At 37.3% G+C, this 18,788-nt stretch overlaps 1 protein-coding gene across 1 annotated transcript in view; it reads right to left on the reverse strand.

Annotated features, from left to right (window-relative positions):
* Positions 1-8,765: 8,765 nt before the first annotated feature.
* The window catches only part of elovl6 (ELOVL fatty acid elongase 6), a 78,782-nt gene continuing 68,759 nt past the window's right edge, over positions 8,766-18,788 (reverse strand). The window contains exon 4 of the mRNA XM_052045084.1: positions 8,766-16,025. Coding sequence (XP_051901044.1) covers positions 15,598-16,025 — 428 coding nt within the window. The 3' untranslated portion in view covers positions 8,766-15,597. The remainder of the gene's footprint in view (positions 16,026-18,788) is intronic.

The raw sequence follows: 18,788 nt of genomic DNA on the forward strand, positions 1-18,788 counted from the left end.
AGATACATCCAGCATCTGCAGAATTTCTCGTGTCTTTGTAGAGGGCAGAGTTGGAGGAGTGCAGAGTTATCAGGATTGCAGGCCTGGAAGAAGTTTACATTATCACCATCACCCCAAACAACAAATAAAAGACTAAAACAAATCAAGGAAATATTTGGATAGATTATTTGTTTTAGCACAATAGGTTCTTCACCAAATCAGAGAAAGACTGGCAGCAAATCAAAGAAGTTGATGTTAACAGGAGTGACTAAAAGTTTGATCAAGCGTATGCTTCAAACGGAGTCTGAATTTATGCACTAGGTTCAGTTATTGAGAGAGGAAATGTCCTTGAGCTTCTTATTGGCAAACCTCAGGCAGAGCCCAGCAGAAACTCTCAACAAAATGTAAAAATGCCCAAAAATGACCATGGATATTGTTTATCTGAAGCATAATGGACCTCACACCATCCCAGGGCAATACAACATAAGTACTCATCAAGCAATTTGAGATCACGATGAAGGACAATCACATTACATGCATGTAAATTGTATAATGACAACTAATTACAAGGCCCACCAAGAATAAACTACTGTTCTTAGAAGATAATTGGAGATCAACAGAATCTCCATGGACTCTCTAAGTCATTCTTTTCAAAAGCAACTTGAATAATTTATTTGACCTTTCAGTAAAGTGATAGCAAAATTTTGCCATAGCTTTCTCTCATTATTTCGACATAAGAGGTTTCTTAAATAGTTCAGTGATACTGTTCCAAATATAAGTGTGTATATTCACACTGCATATTGCAAACAATGGAAGAATAGCCAAATGCGACATTGGGATTTATTTCGCTAACAGTCACCACCTACAAGGCATTTGGTAGTGAGCATTTAAAAAGTATAATACAATGTAAAGTTATTGACTATAATACAAATGTAGAATTTACATTAGTATAAATTTAGGATGAAATAAGATAATGCCAATAAACAATCCCCACTAGTGGTCAAGATATAAAATTGCATGCAAATATTAAAGGTTGCTGATTGTGCCTTTTGGTCCCAGATGGCCTGCAGTACAATCTGTGCAATGCACATTTTCCATTCTGACTTGCCATTTGCTTTATTTATCTTTGTCTAAGTAGGGGAGACAAAAATTCTTGCAATTGTCAAAGAAGATCTGAATTAATATGTGGAAGGTTAATCTTCCTAAACATTTTCTTCTATATTTAGAATTTGGAGCACATGTCATCTGTTATTTATCCTCACCCTCAACAGACAACTGAAGGCTTAATTTGGAATTCTGCTTTGCCTTAGGTGTAACCAAGCATGGATAATATGTATTATACGTGTGCTGCCATCTGCTTAGTCAGATTTCTGCATTAAGAATCATTTCTAAAGTTCCCCTCAGATGCCTGAAGACCCCTGGCACTCCTTTCCAACAATTATTTGGTCTCAAGCTTCCTTCTAATTTGTTTCAGCTCATGAATATGTCAAACTGAGAGCAGCTGATGGTTTACTAATTTCCTCCCCCATGAAGAGTTGATTTTAGTTATGGCCTCCACTGCTACTTTGCATTTTGATATTCAAAAGCTGCAGTATTAGTTACTAGTGAAAAGGTTCCCAATTTATTTTATCATCCTTACCAATTAGGCATATTAAACAGCAAAGCAGATTGGAAATATGCTTTCATTCTTATTCCTCCTTGGTATATCTTTCCCCTCTCTGCAAGAAACTTGATGGTTAGTTACACTTACACTGAAAATTGGAAATTCGTGTAAAATTTATATGATTATAAACAGCTTTAAAAGTCTGAAGGAGGAATGTTTGTAAAAATATGGTTCCAGCATAAAATTTTGTAACCCCATCAAGTGGCAAGAGGATAGTTGGGAAGAAAGGCTGAGACAAAGAGGCTAAGTTTAAAATGCTGAGACATTCAAACCATAAGCTGTATGAATACATCTGCTACTTAGCAAATGCCAGGAAAAGAAATGTTTTCATAGATAGAAGGCAGCTGCAGGGAAATTCATATTTTCAGGCCAAGTGTGAACAAATTTATTGACAAAAGATTTAAAGTCTTAATCTGCTGGGATAAACATGTTTAACATTATTGTTTTATCTCAGGATGAAAGCCTAATCTAAGTTTATGGTAAATTCACAACTTTTCATAATTGAGGCTTTTGGGAGGAGCAATAATGCCATTTAGAGCTTAACTTCAGGGAAAGATCCATTGCCAAATGAAACTTAAACTCTCCTTAAAAATCTCATGGGAAAAAGGCAAGCCTTGCCAACAGAACATGATCCTGATGAACATTGTTGTTGCACATATTCTACCCAATTTTAGAATGAGTAATATGGTCTAACATCTGTTTTAGTGTTGACAGTTATTGCATTAAATTTGTATTCATTTTATGCAGACAAATAAAAGCAACTTCTCCTAACCATATTGGTGACAGGTTGAATTATTTACTCACACATAAGATCAAGTTTTACATATTGTCATTTCCAGACCTTGGACAGGAAGATATTGTGGGTATATTTGATGTGTTGGAATAAAATAACAATCAAGCCTGTGGCATGAAAGCAGAAAATGCTGAGGATGTGTGGGTTGGTTGTTTAATTGGCCAATATAAATAGCCCTTAGTGTGTTGGTGAGTGGTAGAATCTGGGGAAGTTGATGACAATGTGGGGATAATAAAAAGAAGGAATTAATGTAGGACTAATGTAAATGGGTGGTTGATGCATGGCACAGATTCCGGCCTATTTCTGTGCTGTATCTCTGTATGACTCTATGACTATATGAGGTCAGGCAGCATCTGTGCAAAGAGAGACAGAGTTAACATGTTAGGTCAAAGATCCTTCATCAGAACTGAGGGAAAACAGGTTAGTTTACGGTTGCAGGGAGGTGGGGAGGGACATTTAGCACATATAGTTTCAGTATTTATCACAACTGGCATAACATCGCATTCCTGACACCTTGCCAGATTCTTTAGTAACCAAGTTCTGATAAAAGATAAACAGGTTGAAACATTAATCTGATGTCCTTAACCTGACCATTTGAATATTTTTAGCTTTATTTCTGATTTCTACCCTCTGCAGTATTTTATTTCCCCAACAGCGATATTGATGGATGAGGTGTATGTTAAAAAGGGAGGGCTTACAATTATTCTATATCTTTCGCAACTTTAGGACATTGTGGAATGCTTTGCAGGCTATAACTTAGTCTTTGAAATAATGGCTGCAGAAAGGAGCCACAGAGTATCATTTATTTACCATTATAGATGCTAATTATCAGAATCAGATTTATTAGCACATGATGTGAAATTTGTTGTTTTGAGGCAGCAGTACAGTGCAAAGATGTAAAATTACTATTAGTTACAAAAATAAATAAATAGTGCAAAAGAAAGGAACAACAGGGTAGTGTTCATGGACCATTCAGAAATCTGATGGCAGAGGGGAAGAAGCTGTTTCCAATATTTGGTCACAATTTGCTGGCATACATTTTCAGCCATTGAAGGATTTGGTCCCTTGCTCCTCAGCAGTCAGGCACTGGCGTATCAGGTTATAGTGAGTGGAGGGGTAAGTGAGAGGTTGGAGCTTATAAATTAGAAAAAGTTGTATGATGAGGGGGGAATGAGGTGTGAGGAGGATTAGAAAGGAAGACACGAACATCTTCAGTGAAGGCCGCACTTCCTCTGGCCTCTTCAATGATGGCAAGCACTCTCTTCCCAGGCTATTGAGTGGTTGGACATTGGTTTATCCAGTTTGCTTCTTTCTCACAGGGTAAGGTGGTACACAATTGCCAGCAGACAAGTGGCAGAGGAACATGTGCTCCTTTTTTTCTATGTCTACTGCTGATGGTGAAATTGTGTGACTCTTTGGGAGTTTGTTGCAATAGCTGAGTGTGTTTAAGCTATGAACGTTGAACAATGTTAGGTGGGAGTTGTATGGAGCATATACGTAAGTGTAAGTAGGAGCCCTAAAGAATAGAGATTATTGTTCAGTGAGTGATGAGGGTACATAGCAGTGAGGAGTGAATGAAGTCAGTGGCTCAATAGTTGGGGATGGGATTTGTTGATTTGTTCATTGACTTTGACCACTTGTTTTTACCACTGCAATGACATCTTGCACACTTCGCATGTAGTGTTGGCTTAGTCAGTGACTTCTACCCATTGCCAGTTCAGAACCTTCTCCTTCCTTCTGGTTCACCCACCAAGACCGCCAGAACTGTGTCAGAAAATCATGATACCCACCTTCTGCCATTGCCTGTTAATTCATCCAGAGCAAATGATTCCTTCCAGCAGGGATGGCAACTTGCATCTCCCCTTTAAGCAATGCAGACACGGTCACAGTCAGTGCTAACTAGTTTCAACCATTTATAAAACATTGAATTAGATTAATTAATTTTAATAAAAAATATTTAAATAATTTTAAAAACACATTAAATCAATTTTTATTATTTAATACATATTTGTCAGGTCATTGAGAATAGCTCCATTTCTTCTCCTCACAATAGTCCAGTTACACCTTTTCCTACTACAGTAAAACTCCAATAATCTGGTGGTACTGGGCTAGCAGAGTTTCCGAACTATTGGAAGTTATTCCAGTCAATACTCTAACACTCTTTCAATTCACTTCCTTAATATGTTACACAGTGCAGTGGTGTAATAAATTTTCCAATGAACCTGGTAAGACTGAAGGAAGTGCAGGTACGATGGCCCCAGTGAGTTTAAAGAAAGTATGGGAACCAGAGCCTGAGAGTGTTAGAGGGACCTTGGGAACCGTGGCTCTGGTGTGTCAGAGAGGATGGGAACTAGGGCCCCAGTGAGTATAAAGGGAATGCAGGAACCTGGGCCTTGGTGTATAAGGGGAAGCACTGGAAATGGTGCCCTGGTGAGTTTAAAGGCAGTGTGTGAACTGAGGCCCCAGTGTATTAGAGGGGGAGCAAGAATTGGGTCCCTGGTGTGTCAGAGGGAGCACGGGAATCAGGAAAACCAGATATCTAAGCAATCGGGCAGCAGATTATTGGATTATCACGGCATTTTAGAGGGCAGAGGGGGCCTCAGTTTATCATTTCATCCAAATGTTGGCATTTTCAATAGAGCAGTGTTCCCTCAGCACAACATTGGATTGTCAATCGAGATTTTGTGTTCAGGTCCAAGATGGATTTTAGCCCACAACATTCTGACAGAGGAAAATGTGCTGTGAATTGAGTTTCAACCAGTAAATAGAACATATGGCATAAAAACAGACTTTTCTGCCCAATCAGTCTGTACTGGTGTTTATAAGGCATGAGTTTAATCCTATTCCATCGGTTTTGCCTTAATCTTCCAGAGTACCTTTCCATTCCCTTTTCCTCTTATGTAGTTACCTTAAATAACTTTTGAAGAATTTAAGCCATTTGTGTCAATCACTTCCTGTTAGTAGCATGTTACAGATTCCAAGAGGAATAAAGAAATTTATTCTTATTTTCCAATTCAATTCATTTGTAAATATCTTGTACTTAGAGTCTCCCAGCATGGAAACATTCACTCCTCATCTACCCTGGATACTAGTAAGGGGAAAAGATAATTAAAGAGACAAGACAATAGCATGATTAAAATATCCATAGCATAAAGTTTGAAAGCCAGTGTGAAATGCAGTAGAAGATAGTAAAAGCTTGCCAAGTACATGGAAAGTCAGGGGGCTATAGAAAGAGAGGAAATTAAAACAATAATGAATAGAGAAAAGGTACTAACTTATGGGACTGCAGGTAAACATGTCCCAAGACCTGATGGTCTGCATTCTAGGATCTTGAAAGAAGTGGTTGCAGAGATAATGGATGGATTGGTTGTGATCTTCCAAGCTTTCCTAGAATCCAGAAAGATCCTTTGTAGTTTGCAAAATCAAAAATGGCATGCCCCTATCCAAAAGGGATACAGAAAGTAGGAAACTATAGGATTGTTAGCCTAATATCTGTCATGGGGAAATGCTGCAATCCATTAAAGTAGTTGCAGCAGGACTTAAAGAAAATCAGAATATCAGAATAGAATCAAGTAGAGTCAATATAGTTCTATGAACTAGTGTTTATACAATTTCATAGAGTTCTTTGAGGATGTTACAAGCAGGGTAGATAGAGGGAAACTTGTAGACAAAGTGTATTTGGATTTCTAGAAGGTGCTGCATGAAAAATTAGTGCACAAAGTAAAGGCTCGTGGCATTGGTGAGTTTGGGGCTGGGGGTGGGGGTGGGGCAGGGACAGGGATTATCTTGGATGGAGAACTGGCTAACTAACAGGAATCAGGGTAAATGGGTCATTTTCAGATTAACAACCTGCAACTAGCGCTGCGGAACTTAGGTGAAAGGGCTGAAAGAATCACAGCCAAGTTTGCTGATGATACAAAGATAAGTAGGAAGACACACAACAAGTCAGCAAAGGGATAAGGGCAGGTTAAATGAGTGGACAAAAATTTGGCTGACAGATCATAATGTATCCATATCCACTTTGGTTGGAAGAATTGAAATGCAGACTCTTTTTAAGTGGAGAGAGGCTGCAGAATGCTGCTTTACATAAAGATAGACATGAAACACGGAAAGTTAGCATTCATGTTTACCAAATAATTTATTAAGAGTTTAAAAATAGGGTAAACCTATTTCTTTTGTTCCTTACACATTAGTCTTTGCCACACCTGAAGAATGAGGATTGCGGGAATGACAACCTGAATGGTTTAACTTTTATTTCATTTCATGGGGTGCAGGCCATTGGGAAAGTCAACATTTAATGCCTGCCCTAAATGCCTTTGAGAAGATAGTGAAGAGCAAATCTATGAATCACCATAGTCTGTGAAGTAACGATGAAACCACTCGGTTATTAGGGAGGAAGTTCCATCATTTAGACTGAATGAAAATGAAGGAATGGCAACAGATTTCCATTTCAGTATGGTAATATGATGAAGGGAGACAGAGCTGCTGTTCTAGCTGAAGATAGTTGCAAATGCTGTAAGTTCCTCTGTTGTATTCAGCTTGTTTTGAGGTTGCAGTTGGTGATGTTCACAGAGTCCTCTCCTTTAATCATTCACCATCATCCCTGACTGCATAAGACAGGTATGCATAACTTCAATCTAATCTACTAATTGTAGGATCCCTTAGTTGGGGCACTACTGAGCATCTCACCTCCCCTGACCCCACCTGTTAACATTCTGTGACATTGCTGCCCTAAATACGTCTTGTTGTTCAAGGGCAGCAGTAATAATAAGGACCTTCAGCTGGCTTGAGACTTCATTTCACAATATTCAGCAGTGTCTGGATTCAACACTGAGGAGCCACAGGGCCACTTGTTCCAATGGTATACCACTGTGCCAGGATCTCTGGTGGATCTGTCCCAAGTGTGACAATGTAACCAGGTGTCTCTGTCTATGGTGATGTGGGATTCTGGGACACTGAGTGTAAGACACAATTCTGAGTATTTGTCAGGTCAGGCTGCTTCTTAATTGGTCTGTGAGATGGCTCTCCTGACATTGGGACACTTCAGATTTTAGTGCAGTGGACAATGCAAAGTTGACTAGATGGGGGAACATTTGCAGAATCCTGTGCCTTGGTAGCAGGATAACCCCTCTAATTTTATTATAGCAGCTTGGTACAATGGAGTGGGTTTCTTGGCCATTTATGTTGATAAACAATTCATGTTTGATAAAATTGCTCTTCCCTAAAGAGCATTTTTAACCAGATAGGTTTTTACAAATTCCAACTGCTTTAGGTTCACCATTAGTGATGCTAGCCTTTTAATTGACTTATTTTTATCCAGATTTAATTAAGAAGTTAAATTCCCCAGATGTCATGGAGGGGTTTGAACCATTAGATTATTAGTCTCTGGATTACTGGTTGGCAGCATAATTATTATGCTATCAATCCATGTATAAACCCTTAATTGCCATTAAATAACAAAGCAGCCCAATAACAGACCTTCATACTTCAAGGCTTCTGAAATGGAGATAATGCTGAATGAGAAGGGTAACTCTGTTTGCTGCTCTACCACATTGCTCCACAGAACAGCAATACAGCACCCCGAATCTATGTGGAAATAGCTTTGAGGCCTCAGTGAACTTGGTACTATCACTGACTGTGCATGACTTTGCTGTCATTGACAACTTAGTACTTGAAGACAGTTCCCTGCTGCCATTTATGATTCGGGTGGTAAGATGACCCAGTGATTGAAGTCCTTCCAAATAATTAGTAAGCACTACAATCAGGCAAGTGTTCACAAATAGTAATTTATCAACATTCTCTTTAAGAAATGGAGGTTGTCTGCCAGAGTATGTGCATCATTATCTACAACATGCATTACTGTGATGAAGTCCAGCCTGATGTCACACCAAAAGGACCTTTTTCCTTTCCTGAAACACTGTGGTCTTGTCTCATTGGAGGAATCCACCAGTGACAATGAAGCTGCTGGTGGAGAAAAAAGCCAAAGGAACAATTTACACCAGATCTCAAATCACCTAATGCTTCCAGTTCACTACCATTATTAAGGCACAATTTAAAAATTGGGTTGAAAGATTGATAATTAATATAAAAAAAGATATTTTCTGAAAAGAGTGAATTGCAAGCAAACTATTTTATAACTTTTGGAAATGTGCAACACTGTGGTAAAATCTACAAATCCCCTTGAAAAGGGAACACTGCCTCTGACTGGGCACCCAGAATCCTAGTGCCCTGGCTGAAGATTGCTCCCACCAGGAAGAAATGATATAAGGGATGTTTTCAGGGTCCTTCAGAGCACTTGCTTTGTAAAAGCATCATACATACCATACATAGAACAAACGAGAATATATTTATTTTATTAACACATACACAATAATTAATCTTTGTACAGGAAAATGTAGAAGCCATTTGCTTGTAAGCTAGCTTTACATCATAAATCATCTTCAAAATAAGGAAACACAGGAAATGACAAACTTATTTACAGTCAAAGCAAGTTTATTTATTAATTGCCGTTAATGGATTTTCTTCTGGTATGCAAGTTAGCGCAGCCCTTTTCTCTATAGTTCAGTGCGATTTATGGAACAAAGCTCCTGTTGTAGTAATTATAAATTCATACCAGCAGTAACTATTTTCAAGTGCTTTCATACAGTGTAAATACATGTACACATCCAATTTTTGTGTTTCCCATTTCAGAAAGACCTATAGAGTGATTGTTTACACACAATGAACATCCTTCAAGGGGTACCCTGATGTTCTATACATTGTGCTACAATTTACTAATCAAAAATTATCAAGGTTTCCAAAATGTAATATTGTATGGGATCACTAGATGTAACCTTAGAAATATTGGTCAATTATAGAATTTCAAATGCAGAATTTTAAAAGAAAACAAACATCACAATGACATTGAAGTTATAAATGAAGCCTTTAAACACTTACAAGAGGGAAAACTGAATCAATAAGGAAAACTGCTGTCTATAATTACTGAATATCAGCTGTTCTAATGATTACTCAAAATTCCTGATGCGTGCTTGGAAAGCTGGATTTCACAGCAGCATCCTCGTTCTTGTGTAAACTAATACTGCTCCAAGAAATACTTTTCATTGCAGTATAACAGCAGCAAAATTTGTCAGATACAGAGCATAGCTCTCCTTCAATACAGAATCTTTATCTGATTCCTAACTTTGAGCATTTCTTCAAAATGCTCTGTTTTTTTCTTTACTTTGATGGACGTTCTTAGGTTCTTTGAGTTTTATTTCTTATTCATTTAGATAGGCAATGCACAAATGAAATACAATTTGGAATTCACTGGGCTTTGTAGATTTCATTTGTGTGAACGTTTTAGTACAACCTATGAATGATATCCATCACTGAAATGATAGAAATACAAATCATTATGATTGAGTATTAAATCAAAAGAATTAATGGATAAGAATCAAGATACATCTGGAAAAAATTAGGGCAGCAAACATCAATATATAGCGGTGTAGATAGCGGAGCAGCACAGTGGCACAACTAGTGGAGTTGCTGCCCTATAGCTCGTAACCTAGGTTCAATCCCGACCTTATTGGAGTTGGCTCAGTTTGGAGTTTGTAGATTCTCCTTGTGCCCACATTGGTTTCCCCTGGGTGCTCCGGTTACCTCCCACATCCCAAAAATATGTGGGTTGGTAGGTTAATTGGCCCACTGCAAATCGTCGCTAATGTGCAGGTAAGTGGTAGAATCTGGGGTAGCTGTTGGGAGTGTGGGGGAGAATAAAAAGGGTCAGGATAGGATTAAAATGATGGTCAGCTTGGACTTGGTGGGCTGAAGGGCCAGTTTTTATGCCGTCTCTCTCTATGACTTTATATATCTGGGTATTCACTAACTACGATGCCCTCTTACAATCATTAGGTTAATTTTAAACAGATTATTTATATTTGATCTTTGCCATTGGTAAAGCATTGAGTTAAATAATAGTGAATTAGATTGGTTAATGAAATCCAAAAATAATTTTTCTTTCAAAAATGACTGCTGCAGAACTAGGTACTGCCGAGGCCAACAATAAAATGGCAACTATCGAAAAAGACTGTTAGCTTTTAATACAGGCATTTTATACCTGTTGTGTGTCCACTATACCTTTGCTACCATCTGCCCATGAATGCAATCTGTACTAACACAAATATTCATTTCATTGTAAATTGATATGGTATCTATTTGTACTATTTCAACAGGTTCAATAGATTCAGCCAATATTGCCATTGATTTCTATTGCCCCAGGAAATCAGTGAGAATACTAAAAAAAATACAGTATAAAGATTGAAGTACAGTGAAATATCACTGGTAATGTCAGATAGTGTTAAATATATCATTGTTGTGACTTGTTACACACAGACCTACATCTACACAGAACTACGAAAAACAACACTCAATTTCACCAAGAAACAGAATGCATCTTAAATACGATTAAGTTCAACGACAAATCTCTACATTGCCCATGATCAGACCAACACGGAAGAAGTCCCCTAGACGAATTATAAACTGCAGGCACAATTGCACAATAATAAGCTTAAGCTCATAACTTTCAAAAGTAATGTTAGATATGTATGATTGCACAACTACAGTGAGAAGTTCTATTCTTATGTGGTCATATACCCCTTTGTTGAGGTCTGTTTCCTGCTGTTTGACCGCCACGCCCCCCCCCCACCCCCACACACAGCAAACAAAAATAATGCCAAAATTCAGCTGCCAATCCAAACGTAAAAGGCTTTGTATGATCCTTTAATCAAAATAAAACAACTCCAGATTAGGAGATTAATTTACTGACATGGATCATTAAAGGACAGGGATTTAAGAAGGAAAACAAATCCAAAAACATGGAAGTGAAAACACGAGTGAGAGTGATCATTCTTCTCCATTGCTATTTACAATCTTGTTTTCCATATCAAATGCATAAATCCAATTACTAAGCAATTAAATGACAAAAGGAAATATGAGGTCAACAGGTTTTGAGCTGTAACATTTAAACTAACAAGACACTGCAGAAGTCTTAAAATTGCTCATATTTACTAAAACAAAATGCAAGTGATGTCCCATTTGTTTGGATCTAGCACAATTTTTCAATTGTCAGAAGATTTGCTTGCATCCAGTAATAAATGTGTTTCCATTTCAACAGGATATTCTATCTGTTATTTCAGTAAAAAAAAATGAAAAGGAAGGGAAGCATTCCCCCTTTACTCTTGGGATAAAATGCCATTGCTAGTTTTGGCTCCACAGTTTATTTCGAGTGCAGTTGAAAAGACATTTCTGAAATAGCACTGCAAGCGGATTCTTGTAGGAAGCCACCTTTGTATTCCCTGCAGCTCTAACTGTCTATTACAAGACCTTTTCAAAATATTATCTGCTATAAAATGTCTATTAAAGATGTGTATTTTGCCCTTGGTTGAATAAATTAGATAAGTAGTTTTGCAAGTATCTCACAATTCTTCCAGAATGAAAATGTTAATAAAGAGCCTTAGACATGTTTATCAAAAAGGAATGAAGACAGAAATGCACGGAGAAATCTGGAGATGGCGAGAGAAGCAATCGGTGTAGTTTGTTTTAATTATAATTTCAAGTTTCATATTTAAAGTATAGCAGATAATTTGTTCATTTCACTTGCCTTTATATATACCCACTTTAGTTTTCACCTTAAAGATGGAAAATACCTGACCTTTGAGATGTACTATATTGTATGCATTGAGTAAATTAATACTCTCATGACACTGTGCCCTTAGTGTATAATCCCCGTGCAAGGTGTATGTACTTCAGTGGTTTGCTGTTAATTTTGGGGACACAACATCTTAGTGATAGAGGTGATAGAGAAATGTTCACTTAATTATTCAATGGATCCTGGATATGCATTGTGTCAATATTGTACTGTTATCTTTCATAGCATGCCATCTAAAATATTAAAGTTAAATTCCAAAAGACAAAGACAATTGGAATTTATTTTAAATGAACCTCATTAATCTAAAAATAGTACAAACTAGAAGCAAATCCAGAAGCACACCAACTACAACCCACTCTAAATTTCCAGTCAATTTTCTATCAATGCTTAGTGTTTTGACTTATTTATTTTTTCACCCAACTATTCTCATTACTTATTCTTTTTCTTTCCTTCAATGATATTTGTCCTCATCTCCTAGAGTTATTGCTTATTAGCTGGATACAGTTAGACTGGAACAGTGTAGATTTCATTCAATGACTTTTGAGTGAATGCACATTGGCTAAGCCTGCATTTGTTCTCATCCAGGCCTGGAATTTCTCCATGGGTGCAACCTGTAGGATGGGCCAAAAAGGTGACTTTTCTGCCACTGTCATGATCATATTCTCTGCTAAGTTTCCTGTTGTTGGGGGCGGGGGGGGGGGGGGGGGAAGGTGGTGAGGGGCAGACAGTGAATCACTGTAAACTATCAAACCCTAGGAAGGGGCTATAGTCACCAAATACATATTTCAACTTTAAATATTAATGCATTCAATCAACATTCATGCACATGATGCATAAGTTTGAGAACCTGCAAAAAGGGAAGCATAGCATAAACCATCAGATTGCATTAAATTTAAACTATACGTCTCAGTGAGGATCCATTTTTGGCTTGAAGAGTCAAAAAAATTTGTAAAGATCACCAGAAAATTGATCCATTCCCAGTGTGCTCAAAAATGTAGTTTGAAGAAACCTGAGCAATCACAATTGGAGGAAACTTATCTGACATTCTGTAAACAACACAGGGCCAGTTATAGAGAGTGCATTTGGCAAAGTGATCAATAGCCTGCTGTGAAAGACTGAAGAAATTTGGACACATTGCGCATAATTTGTGCCAAAAGTTTTGATCATTTAAGCCACATAAATGGTTTGTACCCAGGTTTGTGCAGTGCCAAAGTGCAAATACAGAGAAAATTCAAGGCACTCATGTAGTTCCTGAACTTTGAATAAATAATAACTAGTAGAGAGGATTCCTGGGTGATTCTCGATTATCAAAAGAGGGCAAAATGGTAATACTATCTGGACCCTAGCAATTATTCCTACATATATGGTTCCATAACCTATTGGTTAAAATCTGACTTAATCAAACAAAAAAAATCAATTATTTATTTGTCTGAGACAGGAATGTATAGAAATATTCCAAATTAATTGGCAACAATTTATTTTATACAGGTTAAAATACTGCTATTTTTCTCCTGAGAGAGATTATTATTTTAAAAATCTTTGATCTGTAATGAAGCAGCAGATTCAATAAGAGTACAATTTACTTTTTAGTAACCTTGAAGGGATATTTAATTAATCTTTTAATTAAAAGAAGCAAACTACTAGACACCCATTTAAAAATATTTATTGTTTGTTTCAGCATCAGCAGTTCACACATTGCAATTTAGGAAACAGAGAGTTCTAGCTGAGAGGATACTTGTTCTGTGCTTAAACATACTTGAATTATTAAGGATACACAGTGTTAAATAATTTGTGTCCTCCATGTAGCAAGTTACATTGTTTTAGCTCTGTTTCAATTCCTCCTTCCAAAACCATCACAGCATAAAGAAAGTGTTTTTTAAGAAACTCATGTTTAGGAATGAGTATCTTGATCTGAAAATGTTGTGACTTGGCAAATTATTTTTAAATCATCACCTCTTATAGTTAGTAGGTTAAATAATGTTCCTCAAGGTTGCTGTGCCTCAGAATTTATTTACAATGAATCATTTATCAATAAGACCACAGTATCAAAAAATACAAGTAAAAATATCTGTAAAAGTACCCCATAACATGTTTATATAAATACTTTTGTAGAACCCACATTCTGCTGTGTGCATATGACACCCCACTAACCATTTTATTTTTTTTTAATTACAATTGTTCAAACTGCTTAGCTTAATTTGTGCCAACACAAATAACCATTGCTCTTAAATTTCAGAAGTGTTTAAACTCTAGCAAGAATGAAGAAGAAACGGAATATCATTGAAACAATACAGAGATCAATCTGAAAGATGACAGAGCTTCTGAAACAGTTGGAAAGAGAGCCACACAACCATACAAGTTAGGCAGAAGTTGAATACTCAACTGATCCTGGAGTGGTTTGAGAAAGAATCAACGTGCACAAAGATTGTTAAGTGACTTAAAATATAAAAGAAACATAGAAACTGGAAATTAAGGAAAGAAGCCTAAATCCTTCCTAACAGGCCAAGTGACAACTGGTGGGTGGATGTTGCAGATTTACACATTTGGCATATGCAATTAAAAAGTGCAATGAAAATGCACTGTGCAATATTAATACTTTAGCACAAATGAAACAGCTGAAACTGTGAATGTATTTTGTATGAAATTTCTGTCTCTCATTTTAGTCCTTTTTTTAAATAACATACAAGGTTAACATGTTTAAAAAGACAAAAGAATTTCATACAAATATTCTCCAGTTTGCCAATATTATAAAGCCTAATGTTAACTTTCAGGATTGAAATCTATGTGAAAAATTACATTGACACAAATGTTTTAACTTGCAGGAATATTTGATCACCTCTAAAATGCAGTATCTTATTGTCCTTGGTTAAACCCCCATTTCTCTTAGGCAGAATAACTCTACAGTTCAAATAGTAGTTCTCAAAAGGCCATATGATATACAACCAATACCCTTGAAAAATACACATTTTTAAAAGTGGGTATTTCTAAAGGCAGAAAATTACATTTTAATGGGCAGGGACACTATGGTCTAGAAGTTGCTAGCAATTTTCAGTGCAGAACCATTTGATTTTGATTAACGCATAAAATTAAGATTTTAAAATCATTAATCTTTTCTTGAAGCTTTTGGTTCTTCTAGCTGGCCTTCAGAAAACCTTCTGATTCAAGACTAATTGAGTTAACCCTTTGAGCTGTGTTTATACCTCAGTTGACAGTTTTTTAAAAAAAAAATTCAGATTGCAAAGCACCAATATTGAAACATAACAGTTCAATGTGCAACCTATCACACAGCATGACCTTCTTAAGGAGTATTTTCTGCACTATGATATTTGAAACTTCTAAGGATGATCTCAACGAGGTATTGCAAGCTCAATGGGTTAAACCAACTTAATGAGTACAGGCTGTCATTTTGAAGCACTCGAAACATGTCACCGTGCCACATGACTAATCCCCTGAGCTGTAACCTTTAGCCATTCAGATCTAGTTGGCCTTCAGTGCTTTTCTGGTGCTGCTGCTCAGGTAGGCCCCATGAAAAAACTGGCAGAACAGCACAAAGTAGCTGAGGTACATGAGGGAAGACCAGACAATGTTGTGCATGTGAGATGGGCACTGGCCCTGATGCATCCACTCATACACCAAATAGTTAACAATGCAGCCCAAAAGCATCTGGGTAATCTGCGTCATAGTGATGAACATGGCAAACTTGCGTGAGACTCGGAAGCCAGCAGCTCGCAAAGCGTAATAGGAGTACATGACAGCGTGCACGCCATAGTTCATGGTCATAAACCACCCTCCTCCAGCCACCATGTCTTTGTAGGAGTACCAGGAGTAAAGCAGGACTGTGATGTGATGGTACCAGTGCAGGAAGATGAGCTTCTGTTTCCGTAGTATAATAAAAATTGTGTCTCCTAAAAAGACAAAGAGAAACACTTTAGTAAAAAATATAGCTAATTTCATTGTGAAAAGATTGACAGTTTCAAAAATAAAATATTTAAATAACAATAGTTCTAAGGAGATAAAAGTTTCTCACAGAAGAGTTCTATAAACTTCTCCATTCACTCTGAATAGATTGTAATCTCTGATCAATCACTAATACTGGTTCAAGAATTAAAGTGTGAAGCAAGTTGATGAACTGATCTCTAAATGTGCATTATGCATTTGCTTTGAAGTTTCTGTTTCTTCAAGAGTGCAATCATACAAATATCCCCCTCAAAGGACCAATTTTAATGTTTTTTTTAAATTTCAGAAGTCATTTTGAAAAAAAACTTCTGTACTTTAATCAGAATCTTAAACTGGTAAGTTAGGCTGTCACTCAAGGAAAGTAATATATAAAATTGAGAGCAAAGTAATGGAAGACAAAAGATATTGGGAGTGAAATTATGAGAGAAATGTTTAAACATATTTAGTATAAACTATATTGAATTATTACATGCCATGCACCATCTTATACAACAATCTCATTCAATTTCTTTTTTTATTCCAAAAGACTTTATTCATCATAAAACTGTGACTTTGTAAATTATCTTCCCTTAACTGCCTATCCAATTTTCTTTTGAAATTGTTGAATGGCTCCATTTCCATCCCCCCTTACAGTCAGTGTTACAGAACATCAGTCTGCATAGTGAAGATTTTCCTTGTATCCTGTGTCTTCTTCCCTTCAAATCTTCTTTTTAGTCCCTGAAATATATATTAACAAGAACAGCTTCTCTATATTTACCATATCCAGATTCATCATGACCTTGTACACCTCCATCAAATCACCTATCAACTTTCTTTGTTGCAACAAAAAACAACCCCAGCTAATCCAGCTTAACCTTGTAGCTGAAATCCCTCAACCCTGGAACTATTCTGGTAAAACTCTTCTGTACCCATCTGGCAGCATTGTATCCTTCCCAAAGTGTTAGGACCAGAAATCAATATGATACTCTAGATGTGGTTGAACTATTGCTTTATGAAGATTCAACATAACCTCACCGTTTTTGTAGTCTATCCCTCTATTTATGAAGACTATCCCATATAGTATACTAAATGTGCACTCAACATCTCCTGCCACTTTCAAAGACATATGCACATACAAACCCAAGTCCCCTGTTCCTGCACACCCTTTACGACTGTGCCAATAAGTCTCTCTTTGTCCTTTCTGCTAAAATCCAACCTTTTCCTGCATTAAATTTCATCTGTAATCTGTCTGCCCATTCCGTCAGGTTAATTCCTTCTGTAGTCTGTTACTATCCTCCTCACTGTTGACCACATCGTAAAGCATCTTAAGATACTGTGAAATCTTTTTACAAGGAGAGCACAGTGGCAAAGTGAGTAGAGCTGCTGCCTCATGGCCCATTGGCATGGACTCAGTTGGCCAAAGCAACTGTTTCTGCGCTGTGTGAATCTATGACTCTATGAGGAACATAAAGCAATGTACGTGTAACATCCTATTCTGCTTCTGAGAGGCAATTTTATTTCTTTTGCTTGGAACATATAAAACAGGAGTAGGAACAGGCTCTTTGAGTGTGTTCCATCATTTAGTAAAATCACAATTGACCTTCTACCTGGAGAATTACAGGATAAGTCACATGCCATTGTTGCTGATTTACACCGAGGTCCTCCATTCACCTTCCATCTTGGTGTTTAACACAGAGAAGCACCAAGTCAAATTTAAAATTCCCCAGTTGCCATTATGGAATTGGAACTCAAGTGCCCTGCTCATCATTCCAGGCCCTAGCGTTACTTGTCTAGTAACACAACCTTTGTGCATATGCTGGAAATCTGAAATAAAAGCAGAAAATGCTGGGGATACTCAGTAGGTCATGCAGCACCCATGGAGAGAGAAACAATTGATGCTTCAGATTCTGATGAGAGGTCATTGACCTGAAACATTATCCGTTTCTCTCCTCACAAATGATGCCTAACCCAAAGGGTATCTACAGCATTTTAGTTTTCTATTTAATATTATTACTCTGCTATCCAACCCCTGACTGGCAGACATGAAATTATAAATTTTTTTATTTATAGAGCATCAATAACATATATAAAAGCCATGATGGAAGATCGCAACTTTAGATTTTAGGAGCTGGAGCAATGGAAACCAATACAGGTCTGTAAGAACATGTGTTATGGGTGAGTAGGGCAAAAGTAACAAAGCTACAGTGGGCTGCAATTCACCAAGGTCCAGGCACGAGGCTGGGTAGGAGACTGTTGGGACAGTCAATAGTAATGATTTTAGCAATAGGTGGGCTGAGGCAAGTGAGGAGTTGAATGGTATGGGCAGGGAAGAGCAAATTCAGAAGGTTATTGCATATTAAGATGCAGATTGAACTAAAGAGACAAGCTGTCATCCAGGGAGGATCTGACATAGGAAAGATATCTCCAGAAAAAAATTAGTAGGGCTGGGAGGAAAGGAGAAGGGTGTATGGAATGGCCAATAAACAATGATTAAATGGTGAAGCAAGGTGAGGTGGTCAAGGGAAAGTTGAGGAAGATCAAAGAACCCTATCATCCGGGCAATGCCATCTTCTCGCAGTTACCATTGGGCAGGAGTTACAGGTGCCTTAAGTCTTACACCACCAGATTCAAGGACAGCTACTTCCTTTCAGCCATTTGGTTCTTGAACCAACTGGCACAACCCTAATCACTACCTCAGTATAGCAAAACAATGACCAGTTTGATCACTTTGC

Source organism: Pristis pectinata, chromosome 2 (assembly GCF_009764475.1).
Source record: "Pristis pectinata isolate sPriPec2 chromosome 2, sPriPec2.1.pri, whole genome shotgun sequence".
NCBI lineage: Eukaryota > Metazoa > Chordata > Chondrichthyes > Rhinopristiformes > Pristidae > Pristis > Pristis pectinata.